The sequence below is a fragment of the Mercenaria mercenaria genome, chromosome 7, assembly GCF_021730395.1.
Source record: "Mercenaria mercenaria strain notata chromosome 7, MADL_Memer_1, whole genome shotgun sequence".
NCBI lineage: Eukaryota > Metazoa > Mollusca > Bivalvia > Venerida > Veneridae > Mercenaria > Mercenaria mercenaria.
The window spans coordinates 42,680,006-42,700,238 of record NC_069367.1 but is presented as its reverse complement, the minus strand read 5'-3'; the positions used below and the strand labels follow the sequence as shown (position 1 = coordinate 42,700,238).

Sequence of the window (20,233 nt, the reverse complement as noted above, 5' to 3'; positions counted from 1 at the left end):
AGACTGCATTTCTATTTTACAATGGGCCAAACTAGATATGAAAGAGATATGGCAGAAATAAGCTATGTCATTGAAAATTTGCAGAGAAAAATTGCAAAGATTAACCATAATGACCAGTCCCTTAGCTAAATTCCTTAATTTCTGGGATCAGTGAGAAATAAAAAGAAAGACACTCCAATTTTCAAAAATAGTTTTGCTAAAAATCTAAGCACATTGAGCATGAATAATGAGAGAAAAATTGTAAAGCAATTTTCATGTTAAGTATCAAAACAGGACATTCACGGTAATATGCATATCCCGGTAATTGGTATACTCAGTATACATAAGTTTCTTCCACTCTAAATTTTTATCACTATATTCTTTCTCTTTATGATTTTGACGCGCAAAACGTCTACGTCCCCGCAAGAGGTTCAACGGAAGAGATAGATTAAATGGACCAAGTCTGAAGGAAATATCATTATTATTTTTCAAGAAATATTAGTTTTTATGTCCAAGCCCGATCGGGCAATGTTACCAGCCTGTTTAGGTAGCACCCAATTTCATATTAGATAATAACTAAATTATTCTTCTATATTTTCTATTAATATTTGAACTAAAATTTCAGAAAAAGAAACCGAAAGTTTGAAGACCATGCAAACTTGTGTACTATGCTGTGTAAACCATAGAAAAAATCTTCAAACTGAAACACAACTTTAACCAAAGTTTGTTTAAATGACTGAATACAGTTTTCTGTAACTTTAGGTGACTTTACCTTGTAAAAAGCACCGTTGGTACCTCGTACTTCTACCGCTAGTTCTTCCATTTTGAGACAAAAGTGCGTTCTGGGAAAAACCGGGTTGTGGTACCCGCTTTATCTGTATGCTGTATAGGTAAACGATTCAAGACGCGGGAGACCAATCGCAAAATTTAGACTGGATTACTTCAATATTTATTGTACAAATCTATAACTTTTTCAAACATAAATACTCAATGACAGTCTAGAAATTTCCAAAATGGCTGAAAATGGGTGACAGCTTGTGACAGCTGCAATAATTCCATTAATTTTAGCTAAATCTGAGCGTCCTAGAACATAATTGATGATTCAGACCATTTTGATGATAAAGTCGCTACGGTTTTAACATCATAAAATGTCATCAGATAGTGAGTTAGACGAGTTTTTTGATGCTGAAGATGTCACTCCAGATAGGCAAGATTTTTTTTGTTTACAAAAATATTCTGTCAGTTATACTTAAGTCACATTTTTTATTCTGCCAAGCACCTTAAAGACCTCTTCTACATTTACATTCCATTACTTTAACATGGTCTATGTAAGTGTAAAGTATTTCTGTGATCCTTTATTCAAAATGTCATTCACTCTTCACTACTCTTTACTTGGATTTTGATTGATTCATAATTTTAACATGTCCAAAACATTGCAGAATGATACTAATTTCACTTGGGTAATGATTACATTTTACTTGGACTTTATCATAGACTCCCTGTGTAAAATCTCAAACTTTAAACTAAAATAAAGGTATTAATTCCATACAATACTTCAATGGAACTTCAAAGTTTTGTTGTTTGTAGCATCATCTAGGGCATGTGCAGTGAAAAATCTAAATTTGATTTTTAAAATCGTGTGATATTTATTTCTAAAGTTACTATATGTTCATTAAAAATATACTTCATTATACCCAAGTGGAAACTGGCAGGTACTCGAAAATGCAGCTCTCTGATTGGTCAGTTAGAACCCCTAATGTACGATGATGTCATGATAAAGTTGTGAATTATGTGTTTTCATGTATACTTTATTTACTGTGAACACTTGAATATATTACGCTAGCTTGTATATTACCAGTCCAACAAATTTGACACGATCCTTGGAAATATTGAGATAATTTTTTCATATGGGCAGTACCTCCATATGCTCGAAAGACCAAAATAGTAGAAGCAATTTTCATCGCTGTCAACGCTTATGTTATAGGTTTAAATGCCAATTATGTCACGAATTGGCCATAGATTCAAATAAAACTTACATGTATTGAAAGGGGATTCAATTCCTCATTGATTTATGTAAAAAATATCAAATAATATCCAAAATTACAAATTTTATGGTGATTTAAAATTAAACCTATGTATGTACTGTACACGATAAACATTTACCATGTCTACATGCCAGTATGCGCAAGCGATAAAACCAATAACTTTACATGACTGTGTACTGGGATTTATCTTCCATTATGATGGTCCTTCAAAGTTTTGATGTTTAGATTGCCCTGTCACAAATTTAAACAATCTGAACGTCGAGTTATTTTGACTAGTATATTAGGTACCAGAGATCATGTATCAAAAAGTCAGTTCAAAAGTACCTGGAGTGCTTATGTTGTATTGTTGCTTGTCTTGCCGACTCAAAATAAAATTTATCTTATCTTAAAAAGGTAGGTCAACACATTCTTTTCAATATAATATGCATCAAAAATCAGTCTGAGAATTTTGTTTACAATCGGTCATATATACGGCTCGCGTAACAGTGACTTCGCATAAAAATCCCTCTCGCTGCTTAACTCTGAGAACATGACACTATCTTAAACTGTCAACACCTTCTCAGCAATGTTAATTTATAGGTGTAAACAAACATTTCATAAATATGGGCGCTTCAAAGTAGATATTAATTTGCGTATTGGCATTGGCTAGGGGTCCGGTAACCACACCTCTAGACAACCCTTACAGGGTTTGCTAGAGGCCCGGTAATCAATATGAAAACTGAGAACGGTATTTACAAAGAGCTAGATAACTATATTTTAATTCTTTAAAAATGTGAGATGATTTCAAAAAATTGTTCTTGTTGTTTTAAATACATGGTAAGTCACAGGAAACAGAAGTATAATTCTTTAATCCCGGAAAAAATACAATTGCAAATTCAACAAATAATTAATAACAATTTGTATGCCATAATCGGAAGCTTTTATCAAATTCTTGTTTTTCTCGTGACTGAAAACTTAGCGTTTAAAACATGGATTGTGCTCATGAATTGTTGAATTTGTTTTTCTGCTTGAAGAAATGAATAACGGTAACTGGACCTCTAGACCCAGAGTGGTTTAAACATTTCTACTGGCCCATTATCCATTGCTTTTGGATTATGTACCAGAATTTGACCTACATGGCTGCTTAAACATTTAATTGAAATTGAAAAACCAAAAAGGAAAGTACGCAATTAAAACCAACTTACCATATATCACCATAGGTTCGGTACCATACCTGCTTTTAGACCCTGCCAAAAGCCCTCTTCATTAGGAGGTGCAAATAACCAGATTTTCTGCAATATCTGCATGGTATCAAACTGGGGAAAATGTATGAAACTCTTTGAAAGCCACTCATCCTGCAGGACGAGCTACTTAGAATTTTCATTCATCCCACTACAATTCATACTCGTCCTGCAGAGTTTTTACAAATAGCGTCTATCTTAAAGTCCGTTAAAAACAGTAAATACCGTATTCTTGTTCACAACTATCAAGCATCGACCTGATGCAATTAAAATACGGTACCGTAATGGAAGGGGGCAGATTTTAAGAGTTGCAAACAACAAATTTACTTTCGTTTACATCTTTTAGCTTTCAGGAATTTTAAAAAAAAATGTAAATATTCTCTGAACCAGTTAGATGTAAGTTATAGGTGAAAATTGTTTAAATCTTACTTGTTATTTCATTTGCAACGAAATTAAAGATGCAGGACCCACAGTATCTGGTAAAGGGAGGCCCATATTCCTAGACAATCTCTTGCCGGCTTGTCTAGAGATATCAATAATCATGGTTCCTTACTATAAACACTTGCTTTAATTTTAGGAACATTTATGACAAAGTCCTCTTCCAGTTTCTTTCCAAAGGGTATCTTTAAAAAAAATGCAACCATTTAACTAATTGAAAACCTCTTTTGCAAGATTTTTGAAGTGATAAATGATTTTTTAAGCAATCCGATTGTAGCTATGTTCTCTTGTTAATGCAGATAAGCAACTTTTTCAGCATACTGTCAGTAAGGTAGGCTTTAGTAATGTCTGTCGAAAGTTCTAAGACCAGTCAGTGTATGAATTTATCTATGTTGCCTGAAAGCTGATTTCTCAAGCAGGGATTGAGCCAAATTATCATGCACACCGCCCCCCCTCCCCCCTCCCCCTACTCCTACTCTTACATGACACTTTAAAAGAGGCATATATAATTTGATTGATCACTTTTAAATAGACTGAATGATCTCATCATAGTCTGGGGCATAGTTTTATGTTGTTAAAAACAAGTAATGTTTATGCCATTTTCTACATGCTTTTGCAATTTTATGAAGTGCCTGACATTTGGTGGAAGTATGAGGGAGGAGGCTCTAATGATATCACAAATATAAATGTTATATCTTAACAGGTCTGTCTTTGTGGATGACAGCATAGATGACAGTGAGCTGGAAAAGGAAGAAAGAGAACTTCTCGATCTTCAAAGACAACAGGAAGAAAGGTAAGAGAAAGTTTAGTTTAAAGTGTCAGTTGTAAATAAATTCTTTATATATTAAGGTAGCGGGTCCATTATGACACTGAGAAGTTTCCGTGTGCTTATGTATTCTCATCAGGCAATTTGGCTTCTTCAGATGTTAATGTAACTCAATGCACACATGGCTTCACAGTAGTCATTGTAAAAAATAGAATTTAATTTAATACCGGTGAGTTAACAGTCTCGATAATATTAATATTATTATATACATGTAGAAATAATCTAGCCTAAGGGTAATACTTGCTAAGTGTGGTAAGCTATGAACACAAGCTACAATCGAATGACAACAATGACAAAAAGAATGATACAAAATTTAATACTAACTTAAAATAGTGATGATAATATGAAATAAGGCACTGCCTCAATCGGTAATGGATCCGACTTCAACTCATCCCATAACATTTGAAAGGAGCACAGAATGACACATTTTTTAATTTGATAGTAAATATCTCATTTGGTATATCACATGTTTAAATACCAAAGAGGGATCGATCTCGATTTTCGTCACTAAACGTAGGATCGATTATCTATCAATTTAAAAGTAGATTTTGGAATAAAAACAATACTGCCCATAATTCATGTATTACAGGTAATTTCATCCTCTTGGATAGGCGCTAGCTCCGGATAGGTATACTTATTTATATGAACTGTGCTCACTAGGTGCTTTTATTTTCAAGTGCACACTACATGTATATATATGATATATATCCATATTTGTACTGATGTGCAAGACGTTGCGGTTCGGACAAGTTATGAGGACGCTTATTAGGCTCAAGGAAAAGGTGTATTCTTCCAAAACCTCCGGAGTCAGACACTCTGTGCACGTGCCGGAAGAACGCATTTTTTAATTTGATAGTATAATTATGTCTCATTGATCAGTATATCACATGTTACCATAGAGGGATCTATCTCGATTTTCGTCGCAAAGCGATTGATTCCCTAATAAATGGAAGCTATTGTGCTAAAATGTCTCTGGGAAGAACACCAGATATTGCTGAAATTTCACGGAGGCAGCACACTGGGCAAACATAATATACCCCTGGGACTCTTAGGTTGAATTTAGAATGTTAGAAAAAAAAAATTAAAACAAATGGAACTACTTGTGAAAATAATGTGGCTGAAAGTAGATCTTACTGTTGTTAGTCATTTCTTTGCCAGAATGAAGAGACAACATTGGGATAACATTCTGTAAAATCTGCCCATGATTTAAATATATATCCATTATCTTGTTTAGGCGGAGGAGAGAAGATCAGGAACTAAAGATGAGGTTAGAAGCACTCAAAATGAAGAAACATGGACATAAAGAAAAAACGAAAGTAAGATGAATATCTTTTATTTACCTATCTTTTATATATTTTTTCTGAATTGATGAAAATTTAAACTCATTTCAGGAAATAATGTTAACTTTTTTATACTTTGTTTCAAATCAAATGGCATGAGAATATATCTGTCTCTATGTGTCCACTTTTTAGTAACCTTCCAAATTGCTAGCTTTATAAAGGAAATCGATGTGATTATGAGATATTTGGACAGGATCTTTCTTAAGTGTTAAATATCGACAAGTTAATCACATACACTTTAACTCAGTTGTAACTAAGATTGTAGAATTTACATCCTCATCTTTTGCTTTATAAGTTTTGTGATTTTCAACAAAGGAAAAATGGAATAATTGATAGTGAATAGGTATAAAGAGAAGGTGCATGGCAGGTGTTTGAGTTTCTTAATCAATGATTGAATGTAATTTTAATAGGAAAAATAACACAGGGAAGTGACTTTAGCAGATTTTTGTATTTTATGTTAATTGAATTGTTTCTATTCTCTTAAATTGATTAGTAGAACTGTACTCATATATTCATATAAGTTATAGAGTTATGCTATGAGGTAAATTATTATATTTAAAAGAAATTCTTCTGTTGTCTGTTATTACAGTTATAAGAAAATTTATGCCCAGTATTTTGAAAATATTTTTCATAAAAAAATGAACATGCCAAAATTATCAACTGTTCCCGGGTTTTTAAAATAGATTTAAAAACCCTTTAAGGGAAATTTCCCAAAAACCAATAACCTGGTCCCCCTCTCCTGACTAAACCCCAAGTTACTAGCACAGTTTGGTTTTACCAGCTTAAAATAGGGAAACCAAAAAACAAAGACATTCCCCTGAAAACTGTCTCATATCCCCACAGGTCAGAAACTGAGATATTTCCATACACTGCATTAGAATGAAATTTAAACACTTTCCCTTTTTGCCTCAAACATTTGAAATCGGAGTATAATTTTTTTGTAAAAATGTTTTTTTTTTTTCCGAAAACAAACAAAATAATTATTTTTAGGGTTTAACTGTAAAAAAACCAATTGTTTGGTATGTGTTTCAAAATGAGCGGTTGCCATGAGAAAACCAAAAGGGGGTTTGCGACGAAATGGATCCGGACCATGCGGGTTTTGCTAACGGGTTTCTCAAAATTGCCAAAATTTTGAAAGCGAAAAAGCAAGGGGACCCCTGCCCCGGATTTGGCGATGCGCGGGCTGGCCCTGGCCCCCTGTTTTGGTTTCGCAAACCCACTATGTTGGTTTTCTCATGACGCGGCTAAAGGTTTGATTTTTTAAAAAGGAACTGATTATTTTAAATTCTTGTCATGAAAGTAAAATTAAATTTTAAACTTTAGGATATTTAGTTAATGAGAAAATATTAAATGAATTTTGGGAAGGTTTATTTCAAAGGGGGACAAAATTTTCCTGGACTTTAAAATTTTTTTAAAACATAGAAATAAAATTTAGTTTTTTTTTTTTTGGGGTTTTTTAATTTTCCTTTTTGGGGAAAACTTCCACAAAATTTTGAAAACCAATAGTGTCCTTTAAAATTTTAATAGTACATAAAAACCCCAATAATTTTGGAAAAATTTTTTAAACTCCATTTCAAAGCATTTTCCCTTCCCAAATTGAAAGCTATATTTTTTGATTTTCCTTTTCTTTTTTTAAAAACTCTGAGTGAAACCAACCTTTAATTTTTAAACTTTTGCCCAACTATATTGTTTTTCCCTTTTTTCGGGAACCCAACAAAAATGAAAAACAAAAAAAACGAAGAAAAAAAACCTAAAATTGGGGGGGGAAAATGACTGAAAAGGGAGACAACTGAAAGTCCACATTTGGGCATCAGCCCTTTTTGTTTTTTGGACGTTTATTCAAATAATGACCAAAGAAAGAATAAATTTTATTGACCCCTCATTTTGGGAAACAAAATTTCTAAAACCCGGGGGGGGGGGGGAAACCCACCCAAACTTTGTTTGACAGGCAGTGATCAAAGTGAAAAATTTTAACGACATTTTCAGTAAATTTAAAATTTCTTTCTCACCCTGAAAAACAAAATTGAGAAAATTTTTAAACGGGAAATTTTGGGGGGTTTATAAATAAAATATGAAAAACATTTGGACCACATTTTGATTTTTAAAATTTTTGAAAATTTTTCCTGCAGAAATCAGTTTTCGATGTTTAACAATAAACCCTTTATATTGTACGAAGTACAAAAACCAAACCCCAAACCGAATACTCCCCAAAACCAAAAGGCTCAAGCACAACCTGGGATTTTGGGCCACCTAGGGGTGAGAAAAAAAAAACCTGCAGAAGGAAAAAACCCTTTTGTAGAACCTGGGCTCCCACCTAAAAAAAAGAAGAAATTGGGGAAAGTGTCTACTTCCCCTGTCCTGCCCTTTTCCCAAAAAAACTTGGGAAAGTTAAAAAATTTTAAATTTCTGCAAAAACCCCCCAAAAATAAAAAAATAATTTTTACATGGGGGGAAATTTTGCTGCTAAAGTTTTTTCCAGAGGTTTTCCCAAAAATAGCCCCCTTTTTTGGTTTAAAACATTTTTTTTATAATCACTTTTTGTTACCTGTTTTGCCTCATTTTGCTTTAAAAGGGGTTTTTTTTTTTGGTATTTGTTTTTTATATTAACTTCTTACTTGATTGTGAAAATAGGAGTGAGGTTGTTCACCCAGCCCCCCTTTCGGGGGGTTTGGTTTTTCCCATGATTTTTCGGGACGGTAACCTTTAAAACCCTTGACAGATTTAGTAATTTTTTGGTACCCCGGTTAACTCAAAAAAATTTACAGCCAAGTTCAAATTTGGGGTTCAAAAGGTCAAAGGTCGGGGCCCACAAAAAAACCCAGAACATTGAACAGTTCCCAAAATATAACTTGAAAATGCTTGGGCCAAAAAAATCATAAATTTTGGTACCCCAAGGTGAAACCCAAAAAATACATCAATTCGCTTGTTGGTTAAAAGGGTCGGCCCCAGTGCCTTTGGAAAATTTAAAAAGGTTTTTCCCAGATGATTACTTTTTTAAGGAAGGTTGGGGAGGCCCAAGATCATAAATTTTAGTACACAATGTAAACATCAAAATAAAGGTCGGGTTTCCCAATTTTGGGGTAAATAGGAAAAAGGGTAAGGTCCAAAATACCTGGAAACATTTAAAAAACATTTTTCCACATGATAACTTGAAAAAGGGTTTGGGGCCCCTAGGGTCATGAAATTTTGATAGGGGGGGGTTTGGTCATGAAAAAAAATCAATTATCCCGTGATTTTGAGTCGGTAGGAAAAAAAAAAAAGGGTCAAGGTCACAATGACGTGGAAAATTTAAATTTGGGTTTTTCCTCCCATGGTAACTTGAAAAACCTTGAGTCGGGGTTCTTTTGGTTTTTTGATAGGGGGTTGGCCTGACCAGCAGATGGGCCCCTATAATTTTGAGGCCCGTAGGTCAAAAATCCCAAAGGGCACAGTGACCCGGGGTGTTAAATTTTTTTTTCCGGACAATAATTGAGGGAAGCTTGGGCCTAATCATGAAAGTTTTATAGGGAAGGGTTTGGCTGTCAAACAAAGACCCCTATTATTTTGAGGTCATAGGGCAAAAGGGTTAAAAATCACATTGACCCAGAACCGTAGAACATTTTTTTCAGGGTTGACAGATCAAACTTCTCTGAAAACACCCGGGAACAAAAATCCAAAAATTTGGACACGTTCGACTTTGACATTGGGTTAAATTTTGTGAAAAGGGTGTATAGGGGGCTATTTTTCGTCACTTCTGTACAAATTTTTTAGTTTGAATCTATTGACCTTTTGCTTCCTGGAAAAAACCCGTACTTTGGCTATACTGTGGTTGGGGGCTCCAGTGGGGCATGAAATTTTGACTTCTTTGGGTGAAACAACTGACAAAAGGGGCTGTTAGACCCTTAAAAAAATCTTTAATTCGGGGTTTTAAATGTCTTAAAAAAAAATTTGAAATTTGAAATTCATGTTTTTTTGCCACATCGCAAAAAGCAGTGTCTCAAGCTTGGGCCCCCTAAATGAATCTACCCCCCGGGCCTCAGTCGCCGGCTGCCACCTGAGAGACTAGGGGAAAGGGAAACCCGACTCCATCAACTGACGTTGACCTAGAACTTCCCCCTTTTCCCGATCAGTTAAATTTAAGGGCTGGAAGAAGGCATATCAACACTGAGGTTAGTTTGCTAGACTAGTTTGTAGGGAATATTCTGGTGCTGTAATATATGAAAACAAAATCAGGAAGATCACGACGAGCTTTTTCAATTTTCACCAGCTAGCCATATTTGCAAACTGAACAGTTTATGAACATGTTGTTTTTATAATAGCCATATATTTTTTTGCAGATTAGCCAAAAATTTTACAAAATTTTTTTTCTTTCCCCCCCGATTCCAAAATATTAAAAATAAAATTATGAAATTTCCGTGTTTTTGCCCTTTAAAATTGATAATTTTTTTTTGGGAAATTTTTTGGTCTGTAATTTTTTGGGAAAAGGGGTTTTTTTTGACATTTAAAAAAGGGGGGGCTTTTTTTTTAATGAATTTTAATGTTCCAGCCTTTAAAATTTTTGTAAAGTATTCCTTCAACTCGTACTTGCAACATGCAAACGGACAGAAAATTTAAGCCATTAGTAAATTATTACCCCAAGTCCGTGTTAGTCCCCAAACAAAATCACAATAAAAAAGCGGGAAAAACTCTGCATAATACAAACTGCTTAAGGGAAAAATTAGGAACCGGGGATAAGGGGTGGAATAAACTTAATTTTTTTTTTGCAAAATTCTAAGGGACAAAGTAGGGAGATAAATTTTTATGCATGCATATTTTTTTGTAATAGTTAGTTTATTTTTCCTTAAAAATTAAAAATGAGCCGCCCGCCATGGAAAAAAACCAACAAGTGGCTTTGGGGCCATCATGGAAACAACCCCCCGCGCAACCGCGCAAATTTTGGTCCGGGTCCCCTGCGTTCGCTTTCAAAGCCTATTGGAATTTGAAAACCCGTTTGGGGACAGCATGGATCCTGACCAGACTGCGCCGGGGTCCAGGGTGGTCTGGAAACCATGCTGGTCGCAAACCCTTGCTTTTTTTCCTCCTGGCATGGGTCCCTATGATTTTTTATGATTTCCCTTTTTTTTTGCAAAATTTTGATGGAGTATTTGGATTAAATTTTCATTGCAGGAAACAGCATTAGCGGGTGTGAATTCAGATCATGATTCACCAAAGATACGCTGAAATGAAGCCCCTCATTTGGGAACAAAAAAGTATCCAGGGCCCTTGGGCCGGGAAAGCCAGCTGGGAAAAGGGTTTTGAGTCTTGAAAAGGGGTAAGAAACTGAGGCCCAAAAGGGGCAAGGGTTTGAAAGAGAAAGGGAAAAATTGTAAAGGTCCAAACTTGGGGCGAAAAGGAAGAAAGAGTAAAAAAAGCTAGCCTTGAAAGGGATAAGGGGAAATTTTAAAAATTCTAACCCCTCCACAACCCTTTCTTTTTTTTGGGCCCAAACGTTCACCCTGACATCTGAAAGATTGTTTTTTCATCATATTTTAAATTTAAATTTCATAAACACCAACCCCCCTGTACAAAAGGGGGAAAACTTTTTTAAAAAGAGGGAAAAACCCAAAAAATGGGAGACCCCAACCTTACAAATTTTGAAAATGCTATTAAATACCAAATTAAAAAAATAACTTATAAGGAACCCCGTATAAAGGGAAAACCCCCATTATAAGGAAAAGTTTTTCAATTCCCGATCTAATTCCCCTTTTTTTATTCAATGTAAAAATTTCCCCCGGTTATAGGGAACCCCGGTTTAAAAAGGGAAAACCCCTTTTTCCAGTCCCAAATATGAAATTCCCCGTGGAAAAAAACCCCCCGGTTTTTAGCGAAAGCAAATAAAAAAAAAATTGAAAACGGGAAAAAAAAAAGAGAATTGCTGAGGGCGTTGGAAATAAATCTCGGCCAAATTTCCCCCGCTTTCATGCACTTTTAATAAAACAAATGAATTTTTTTATGGGGTCTTTTTGTTTGTTATTCAAGGATCAAAAAAAAAGAAAAAAATGTAATATCACATTAACATTTTATCAAAAACTTTCCGACAGTAAGGGTAGGGGTTTTAATATTGTTTATTATTTTGGGGGCCCAGATAGTTTTTGTATGGGAAAAATCCTAAAAATGGGGGAATTACAAGTCTTTAACGATGGCAAAACAGTCCATTTAATTTCCAACTGTAAAAATTATAGCAGGTGCTAAAAAGCAAACAAATTATAGGTAAATTTACTTTTTAATTTTAATGTAAGCGCTGTTGCTATGATGCAAAATAAAAAAATTAAAATTTTGTTTTATATTAGTTGTTCCTATTCCTTTAAATGCAGTTAAGCAAGGTAAGGGGGAGTAACTGCAACATATCTTTATTTTTTATTTTTAATGTAGCGTTTTCGAAAAAAAAAAAAAAAACTGACAAAAATAAACAAAAACTGGGGAGTCTTCCCGCGTACATTTTGGCTTATTTTTGGTTTATAGGCCGTTTTTAAAACCCTTTTTGTCACTACATGCGGGCATTTTCCTACGTCTTTTCCAAAAAGGCCGGTTCTGCGGGGTTCCCCAATTGCCCCGGGCCCCCGGGGTCCGGACCCTGGAGTTTTTCAAAGAGCTCAAAGGCCCCGGAGATCTTCCCGGGCTTCCTTTCGGGAGGGGGGGGATTTTCCTTTTTGATATCCTTTCTCTTTCTTCATTTTTTTTCAGAAAACTATTTCCCGATAGCAGGGTTTTTAAAAAATAAACGCTCGCGGGTCTGCCCTCTGCCTTTGATCTTTGCTAAAATCCCCCCTTTTTTCCTGTAGATGTCGCTGAGTTTTCAAAATCACGGCTGCCCCCCCAGGTAACAAAACAAAATGGAAATTTTAATAAAAGGGTTTTTTGATCCGTTACTCTAAAAAAAAAGGGGCCCAAATTTTAAAAAATGTAAAATGATTACGGCAAAAAAATGGGGCCCCAAAATTTTTTTCCAATTTAAAAAAAATTGGGATTTATTTAACAAAAAAAACAATTTTTTGAAAAAAACAAAAAATTTGAATTCCCCACCAAAGTCAAAACCCCACCTTTGCCCAAATTCCAAAAAAAAAGACTTTTAACATTTTTTAAACAAAAGGGAAAAACCCGATTTTTCATTGGGAATAAAAATTTAAAAATAAAAACCCCAATGCCCTACCCAAAAAAATACTTTTTTTTTTGGGTTTTCTGTTTTTAAAAAAACTAAAGGGGAAATATTGAAAAAAAAACCAAATAAAAAATAACATAAATTTTGTTAAATATTATTTTTCAATATGAGACTGTTGACTGAAACTGACATTTTTATTTTTCTGTAACATGACATTTTTATTATGCTTAACTTATTTGGGTTTTTTTTTTTAAATTGGGAAAAAGGTTACTTTATTATTAATTTAAAAAAAATATAGTAAATTTTAAAAGACGTGTTGGGAAGGATCCTGTTTTTTTGGAAAAAGGGCCCCTTAAAAATTTGGGCCCAAGGGTCCGGGGCCCTTTTGGGTTTTTTCAGGTTTCTAGGGGAAACCCCCTGGTTCTGACTCACACCATTCCCCAATACAGATTTATGGTCTCCCCGGAGAGGTGAACAAAAAACCCCTTTTAAAACGTCAGCCCAAAATATTTGTTCGCTATACAAATTGTGTTCGTTTTACAAACCTCGGTTTCAAGGAATTTGTTCGCTATACGGATATAAGGTCCCTCGGTTATAGGAACAAATTTAGAGGCCCCAAGCTGTTCCTTTAAGGGGGTTTTACTGTACGTAAAAACCCCAGCATCCCAAAAGTATCAAGGGCTGGTTTACCGGGGCAGCTCTATTCAAAATTTTTTAAAAACTGTTTGGGAAAGGGTTTTTTCAAAAAAACGGGCACCAATTATTGATCTCATCAAGAAAAATTTTTGGAGGGATCCCAAACGGGGGTCACTATCTGGTAAGGGCTTTTTTTGTAGGTTAAATAGCTTAATTTATGTACTCTTCCATTTTTGTCTAAATTTCTTGAAAGTTTTTATTTTTTTTAGCAAACTTTCATGCAGGCACAGATCAGGGTCACTAAAATCCAAAGGGCCCAAAGGGCACACTTAAAGGGTTTTGAATGAAATTGCCTTTTTTTGCCACTTTGTAGCTTCTCAAACCCCTTTGTAAAGGATTTTTTTAAAATTAGTGTCAGTTGTTTACTTCCAGACAAAATGGGGATTGCATAATCCAAATCAATTTGGCTCAGGTTTAAGTTCATACTTGAGGTAAATGTCATGTTTCCCCAAAATTGGGCTTTCCCTGAATTTAAAACAGAACCCAAGGGTATTAAATGTTTCAGGAAAACTTTATAGTTTTTTAATTAAATTTTTCTTCCAGACATAGTAAGACGTCAAGCTTGGAGAAGGTGGAACGACGTAGATCTAGAAATTCTAGTGGTCAAGACTTAAGTAGGAAAGGGAAACAACAAAAAAACCCGGTCAGGCCCCCGGAAAACCCCCTTTCAGATGGGTAGCCCCCAAATTTTTTTTATATTACTATCACAGTAACCGGGTTTTATTTTTGGGGGCTTAAAAAGGGTTTGGTTGGGTGTCAAAAAGACTATTTTTTGGGGGACATAAAAATTTTTTATGTAGTTTTTTTGTCCTAAAATTTTTTTGTTGGTTTTGGTTTTTTTTTTTTTTGTAGAGTGGAAAACCTAAATTTCCCTGCAGATTACTCCCCCATGAATATTTTTAGCTCGCTATTCAAGAATAGTCTAGCTATTTTTTCCACCCCGGCGTCGGCGTCGGCGTCGGCGTTTGGGTCGGCGTCGGGTCACACCTTGGTTTGTTTTTGCCCCGCAAGTTTCATAAGCTTTCATTTAAAGGCTATAGCTTTGAAACTTTTTATTTTTTTTCTAGGGGCAATTACCCCCCCTCCCTGGGTCAAAATTCCCATAAAATTAACCCTGTTTTTTTGAGGGAAATTAGGGCCCCCTTTTGGTTAGGGAAAAATTTTGGTTAAAGTTTTAAAATTTTCAAATTATTTTCTCCCAAAAATAATGCCCCCTATTGAATTGAAACTTCCATGTGTTTCGGGGTTTAAAAATAGTTGTAGCACCAAATCCCATAAAATCTGCCTTCATTTTGGCCAAAATTTTGGCCCCCCTTTTGGGGCTTAGAAAATTTGGTTAAGTTTTGCGTGCAAGTACATAAAAAATATTTTCAAAAAGGGATATAGATTTTAAAATTTTTTTTTCTTTTTTTTTAGATCAAATTACCTACCTCACTGGGTCAAGTCCCATAACTCTGGCATGTATTTTGGCCAAATTATGCCCCTTTTGGACTTAGAAAATTCTGGTTAAAGTTTTGCGTGCAAGTACATACAGCTATTACTAAAAGGCATATAGATTTGAAACTTATTTTTTCTTTTTCTAGATCAATTACCTACCTCACTGGGTCAAGTCCATAACTCTGGCATGTATTTTGGCCAAATTATGCCCCTTTTGGACTTAGAAATTCTGGTTAAAGTTTTGCGTGCAAGTACATACAGCTATTACTAAAAGGCATATAGATTTGGAACTTATTTATTCTTTTTCTAGATCAATTACCTACCTCACTGGGTCAAGTTCCATAACTCTTAACATGTATTTTGAGCAAATTATGCCCCCTTTTGGACTTAGAAAATTCTGGTTAAAGTTTTACATGCAAGTTACTATCCCCAAAACTAATGCAGATATTGAATTGAAACTTAACATGTTTCTTCGGGGTTATAAAACTAGTTGATAGCATCAAGTCCCATAACTCTGATATGTCCCCTTTTGAACTTAAAACTCTTTTGATATTTAACATTTTGGGTAATAATTTCCAGCTTCTGTGACAATATTTCGAATAGTCGAGCTTGGCTGTCTTATGGACAGCTCTTGTTAATTCAGCAGTTATCTAAAACATTATGCCTTTTGTATAAGGTAGAAATTTAAAGCAGTTTGGTTAATTGTAATAAGACAAAGGAACATTAATGTGTTAAAAAATGGTTCTCACGCTCAATTGCAGTTTCTGTAATGAGGTTTCAATTGCTAAGTAACTGGAAAAACAGCATTTTTCACTGCTTTATGGATAAGAATTTGATTTAAACCCTGATTAATTTGCATACAAACATATAATAAGATTTGTTTACATCCGGAATGAATGATGGTCATTGCATTAGTTTTTTTTCAGACTGTATCTAATGTATTCTTCTGCCAAATTAATTATACTTAATTTATTTTGTGTAAATGCCCAACAGAGCAACTGCGTATTTGTGTTTTCAGGAAATTTTAAGTTGTGTTATGGTGAAGAACTTGGACACAGGGGAGATGGTAGCCCTGAAAGATGCTGATATGAAACTACCAAAATGTGTAGATCCTCTGGTCTTACATATAATGGAAAGGACAAATGAATATCCTAGGTACATCTAAAATATTGATTTACAAATTTCCAAGTTATGGATTTTTTATATAACAGGAGACAGTGATTGGGAATCAAATTTGCTATTTGTACCAATGAATATGTTCAAAATATCCAAAAAGCAGTAACTACATGTGTATGTGATTTGATTTTTACTCTGATTGAAAAAAAAGTGATGTAATGGATAATTTCTTGGGTGCTTAACAAGGGGTCATGAATTTAAACTTCATCAAGGTCGCAGGCTAGTGCTGTAAAGTTTGTCAGACATTGGTACCAGTCCTTCATATTAGTTTGAATTTTGAATTTTACTTGTAGCCCTGGTAATGATTATTCATTATGAACTTTCTTCTTACATTGATATAGGAGTAGTCAGGAGAAAAGACATGTAAGGGGCTGTAACTCCACACCAAAAATGTGAGTGGAACATACTGACAGGATCCACAGCTAAATTTTCATTTCATAAATGAAGAAAGAGTTTCATTCTGGATTCAACATTTATATCAGTATGTTGTATTTTCAGTGATGAAGGATCAGACAGAGATGATGATGGCCGCTCAGAGGGTGGACTCTCCGCAACAGCTGAAAATGTGAGGAAGAAAGGGTATGCTGCTGTACTATATTGCACCCATGAATTTAGTACTTTATTGTGATAATAGCATATTAGTCTTGCCATAAATCTGTTTATACTGCTCATGGTTAGTAATGGGATGAAAGTCTTACTCCGTACTTTAAAGTGGGCCAATGGTCCAGTGGTAACAGGCTTGACTGTCAATCTAGAGGTCCGGGGTTCGAATCCCGGTCCAGGCACTGGAAATTTCTGAGATGCTCTTGAGTGTCTCCCACCTAACTACTGGTTCTTCCCAGGAAAGACAGCTCGCATGTATCGGTGCTATACACCGGGCACGTTAAAGAACCAGACTATCTATTTGCAAAGAGCTAGGCTAAGTTAGCCGCACATGTCTGTATCTAAAACGTTCAGATCTCTCTGTGTCTTTACTAGTAGAGGATGAATTTTGCACCCTGTGTGGCTGCGTCTGCTATATGTGAAGCGCCTTTGAACGTGTTTATCATGAAAAGGGCGCTATATAAATCTGGTATATTAATAATAATAAAATAAAGTCATTGGTATTGATATGGGACTAATTTATTTGGATTTTGTGGTTGTGTTGATTCATAGAATTTAATCTCAACAAATGCACAAGATTCCCAATTATTGTGCCTAATACCCTTACCCAGCTAAATTTCTGTAATGAACTTGTCCATCTTTCAATTTGGACAGTACCATTAACTGTTAAAAGCAGTGCTTACCAAAAAAGATACTGACTGAATGGCGAACAGTGCATGATCATACTGCACGGATGTGCTGGCTGATCATGATCTACACTGGTTGCAAAGGCAGAATCAGTTGTGTCCGGCATGGTAAGGGTTAAACTTTGAAATTGATGAATCATGCATATCTTCACGCAACAGCTATCATTGGGAAATCACAAACTTCTATACCTTTGAAATTAAATGATTTCACGGCAAATACAATCCTTGATTTCAGAATAGTTAAAATCTATTTTGAGATATGTAAATAGTACATGTAATGTAATGTTAAGATCACGTTTTCATGAAATAAAAAACAATCATTCTTAGTTATTAAGTACAATACCTGATTTATTGATTGCTTATACCAGTCCACTTTTGTATTAAATTGATGTTATAAGCAAGGTCTTCACATGGTTTATCATCTGATATACCACAGTTAAGCATTCAGATGCACAGGAATCGGACCATCATGGTGTTAAATATCCAGTTATCTGAATGATGAACCATGGTAAATCAGATGATAAATCTTAAGGGGGGATTGTATGTTTTATTTTAAGATAATCTTGAAACATAAGGATAAAGAAAGGTTGACCTTCATTTATCAATGTATTAATGAATCTGACATCATGCGGCAATTTGATTTCATAATTACATTATAATGTTCATTCACTGGTCTGCACATTAACTGTTGTTTATTGCAAATTTCATACTATTGTTTTGTCCTTCTTTGTATAACTAAACAACAAATCAGATCATGTTAGAATGTATTTATACAGTCCCAATCATCCTGATAATTTATTTTAACTGGAAATTTGAATCAAACCCACAGCACCATGGAAACATCACCTAGCAATGTCATATTTACCAACAGACCTAGGCACAAGGTTTAGCAAATATAGGAGACCTATATTATCTTACAAATATTTGTAATAGACCTTTCTAACTTAAACGTAATTACGAAACGGAATACTGAATTCGTAAAATTTTAGGCTAATTTGTGGTCTAGGGGAGACAATTTCATCCAATAGTAATGCAATAGTATCTCCCTTAGACCATTATTTGAAAATAATATTTACGAATTCAGTATTCCGTTTCCGATTTACGTTTACGTTAGAAAGGTCTATTAACACAGACTATGAATTTATGAGCAATGTATATTATTATTAATGTTACAATGTTTCAGAAAGCGGTTGAAGAAACTGTTTGGCAGGAAGATGGGAAAGACATACAGTAAAGTGAAATCTGTAGCTGACCAAGGTTTGTCTGTTTAGCCTTTCAGTATTATAAAGTTGCTTTCAATATTAGCATGTGTATGCATATGTGAAGTAAATCCCTATATGAAATGTTAAGCATCGGCTAAAAGCTGTTTTGTAAATTTAACCAAGTTGTTTACTACAGGTAAATCTACACCTTTTGAACTTGTACATTTTGAATGCCAACAATGAATTGTTTGAAAAGTGTAATGTTCAGAATTTTGACAGGCATACAAATATATATATTTGAAGCCTCAGTCTCTCCTTTACTTTTGTAAAAGAGAGACACGGCTTTAGAAAAAAATATATAAAAATACATTTGAGTTTATGTCAAGAAAGTTTTTCAGACAGCAGGATGTTTAGGGTGATGTGCAATGTTTTTAGCTTACCTGAGCACGAAGTGCTCAAGCTGAGCTTTTGTGATTGCCCTATATCTGTCGTCAGTCGTTCGTCTGTCGTCAACAATTTGACTGTTAACACTCTAGAGGTCACAATTTTGGCCTAATCTTAATGAAACTTGGTCAGAATGTTACCCACAATAAAGTCTTAGACGAGATTGATATTAGGTCATCTGGGGTCAAAAACTAGGTCACCAGGTGAAATCGAAGGAAAAGCTTGTTAACACTTTAGAGGTCACAATTTTGCCCCATCTTAATGAAACTTGGTCAGAATGTTACCCTCTATAAAATATTGGACAAGTTTGATATTGGGTCATCTGGGATCAAAAACTAGGTCACCAGGTCAAATCAAAGGAAAAGCTTGTTAACACTGTTGAGGCCACATTTATGACTGTATCTTCATGAAACTTGGTCAGAATGTTAATCTTGATGATCTAAAGGTCCAGTTTGAATCTTAATCATGTAGGATCAAAAACTAGGTCACCAGGTCAAATCAAAGGAAAAGCTAGTTAACACTGTAGAGGCCACATTCATAACCATATCTTAATGAATCTTGGTCAGAATGTTAGTCTTGATGATCTCTAGGTCAAGTTCAAATCTGGATCAGGTGGGGTCAAAAACTAGGTCACTAGGTCAAATCAAAGGAACAGCTTGTTAACACTCTAAAGGCCACATTTATGATTGTACCTTCATGAAACTTAGTCAGAATGTTAATCTTGATGATCTTTAGGTCAAGTTCGAATCTAGGTCATGTGGGGTCAAAAACTAGGTCACTGGGTCAAATCAAAGGAAAAGCTAGTTAACACTTTAGAGGCCACATTTATGACCATATCTTAATGAAACTTGGTTAGAATGTTAATCTTGATGATCTTTAGGTCAATACGTCAGGTGAGCAATACAGGGCCTTCATGGCCCTCTTGTTTAAAGTGTAAAAGAGCTAACAATTAAACAGTTGAAGACAAATAAAAATCCTTCTTAGTGTTATAAAAACATTATATTTCATTTCCATTTTATCCACT

The 20,233-nt window shown here is 34.7% G+C and overlaps 3 protein-coding genes across 7 annotated transcripts in view; 2 read left to right on the top strand and 1 right to left on the bottom strand.

Moving 5' to 3' along the window:
* Nucleotides 1–875, bottom strand: part of LOC123554302 (RNA-binding protein FXR1-like) — a 68,808-nt gene extending 67,933 nt beyond the window's left edge. For 4 of the 5 annotated variants that reach the window (XM_045344355.2, XM_045344358.2, XM_045344357.2 and 1 more), the window contains exon 1: nucleotides 752–874. In XM_045344355.2, coding sequence (XP_045200290.1) covers nucleotides 752–802 — 51 coding nt within the window. In that variant the 5' untranslated portion in view covers nucleotides 803–874. Of the gene's footprint in view, nucleotides 1–751 lie in introns of all 5 variants that reach the window. The other variant, XM_045344360.2, reaches the window with a different exon arrangement.
* A 93-nt stretch (nucleotides 876–968) lies between these two features.
* LOC128558252 (uncharacterized) lies at nucleotides 969–11,047 on the top strand. Its single transcript, XM_053547145.1, has 4 exons — nucleotides 969–1,186; nucleotides 4,386–4,475; nucleotides 5,743–5,824; nucleotides 10,994–11,047. Exons 1-4 carry the CDS (start codon nucleotides 1,128–1,130, stop codon nucleotides 11,045–11,047), a joined length of 285 nt encoding a protein of 94 aa, XP_053403120.1. The 5' UTR covers nucleotides 969–1,127.
* Nucleotides 11,048–16,065: 5,018 nt separating this feature from the next.
* Nucleotides 16,066–20,233, top strand: part of LOC123554301 (WD repeat-containing protein 44-like) — a 32,180-nt gene continuing 28,012 nt past the window's right edge. The window contains exons 1-3 of the mRNA XM_053548243.1: nucleotides 16,066–16,253; nucleotides 16,773–16,853; nucleotides 18,747–18,820. Coding sequence (XP_053404218.1) covers nucleotides 16,081–16,253; nucleotides 16,773–16,853; nucleotides 18,747–18,820 — 328 coding nt within the window. The 5' untranslated portion in view covers nucleotides 16,066–16,080. The remainder of the gene's footprint in view (nucleotides 16,254–16,772; nucleotides 16,854–18,746; nucleotides 18,821–20,233) is intronic.

Excerpts from the sequence above, each read along its gene's own strand:
- LOC128558252 (XM_053547145.1), top strand. The coding sequence starts at position 1,128 with ATGTCATCAGATAGTGAGTTAGACGAGTTTTTTGATGCTGAAGATGTC. Across the intron at positions 4,476-5,742 it reads CAAAGACAACAGGAAGAAAG|GCGGAGGAGAGAAGATCAGG; the intron begins GTAAGAGAAAGT and ends TATCTTGTTTAG. Across the intron at positions 5,825-10,993 it reads GACATAAAGAAAAAACGAAA|GAAACAGCATTAGCGGGTGT; the intron begins GTAAGATGAATA and ends TTTTCATTGCAG.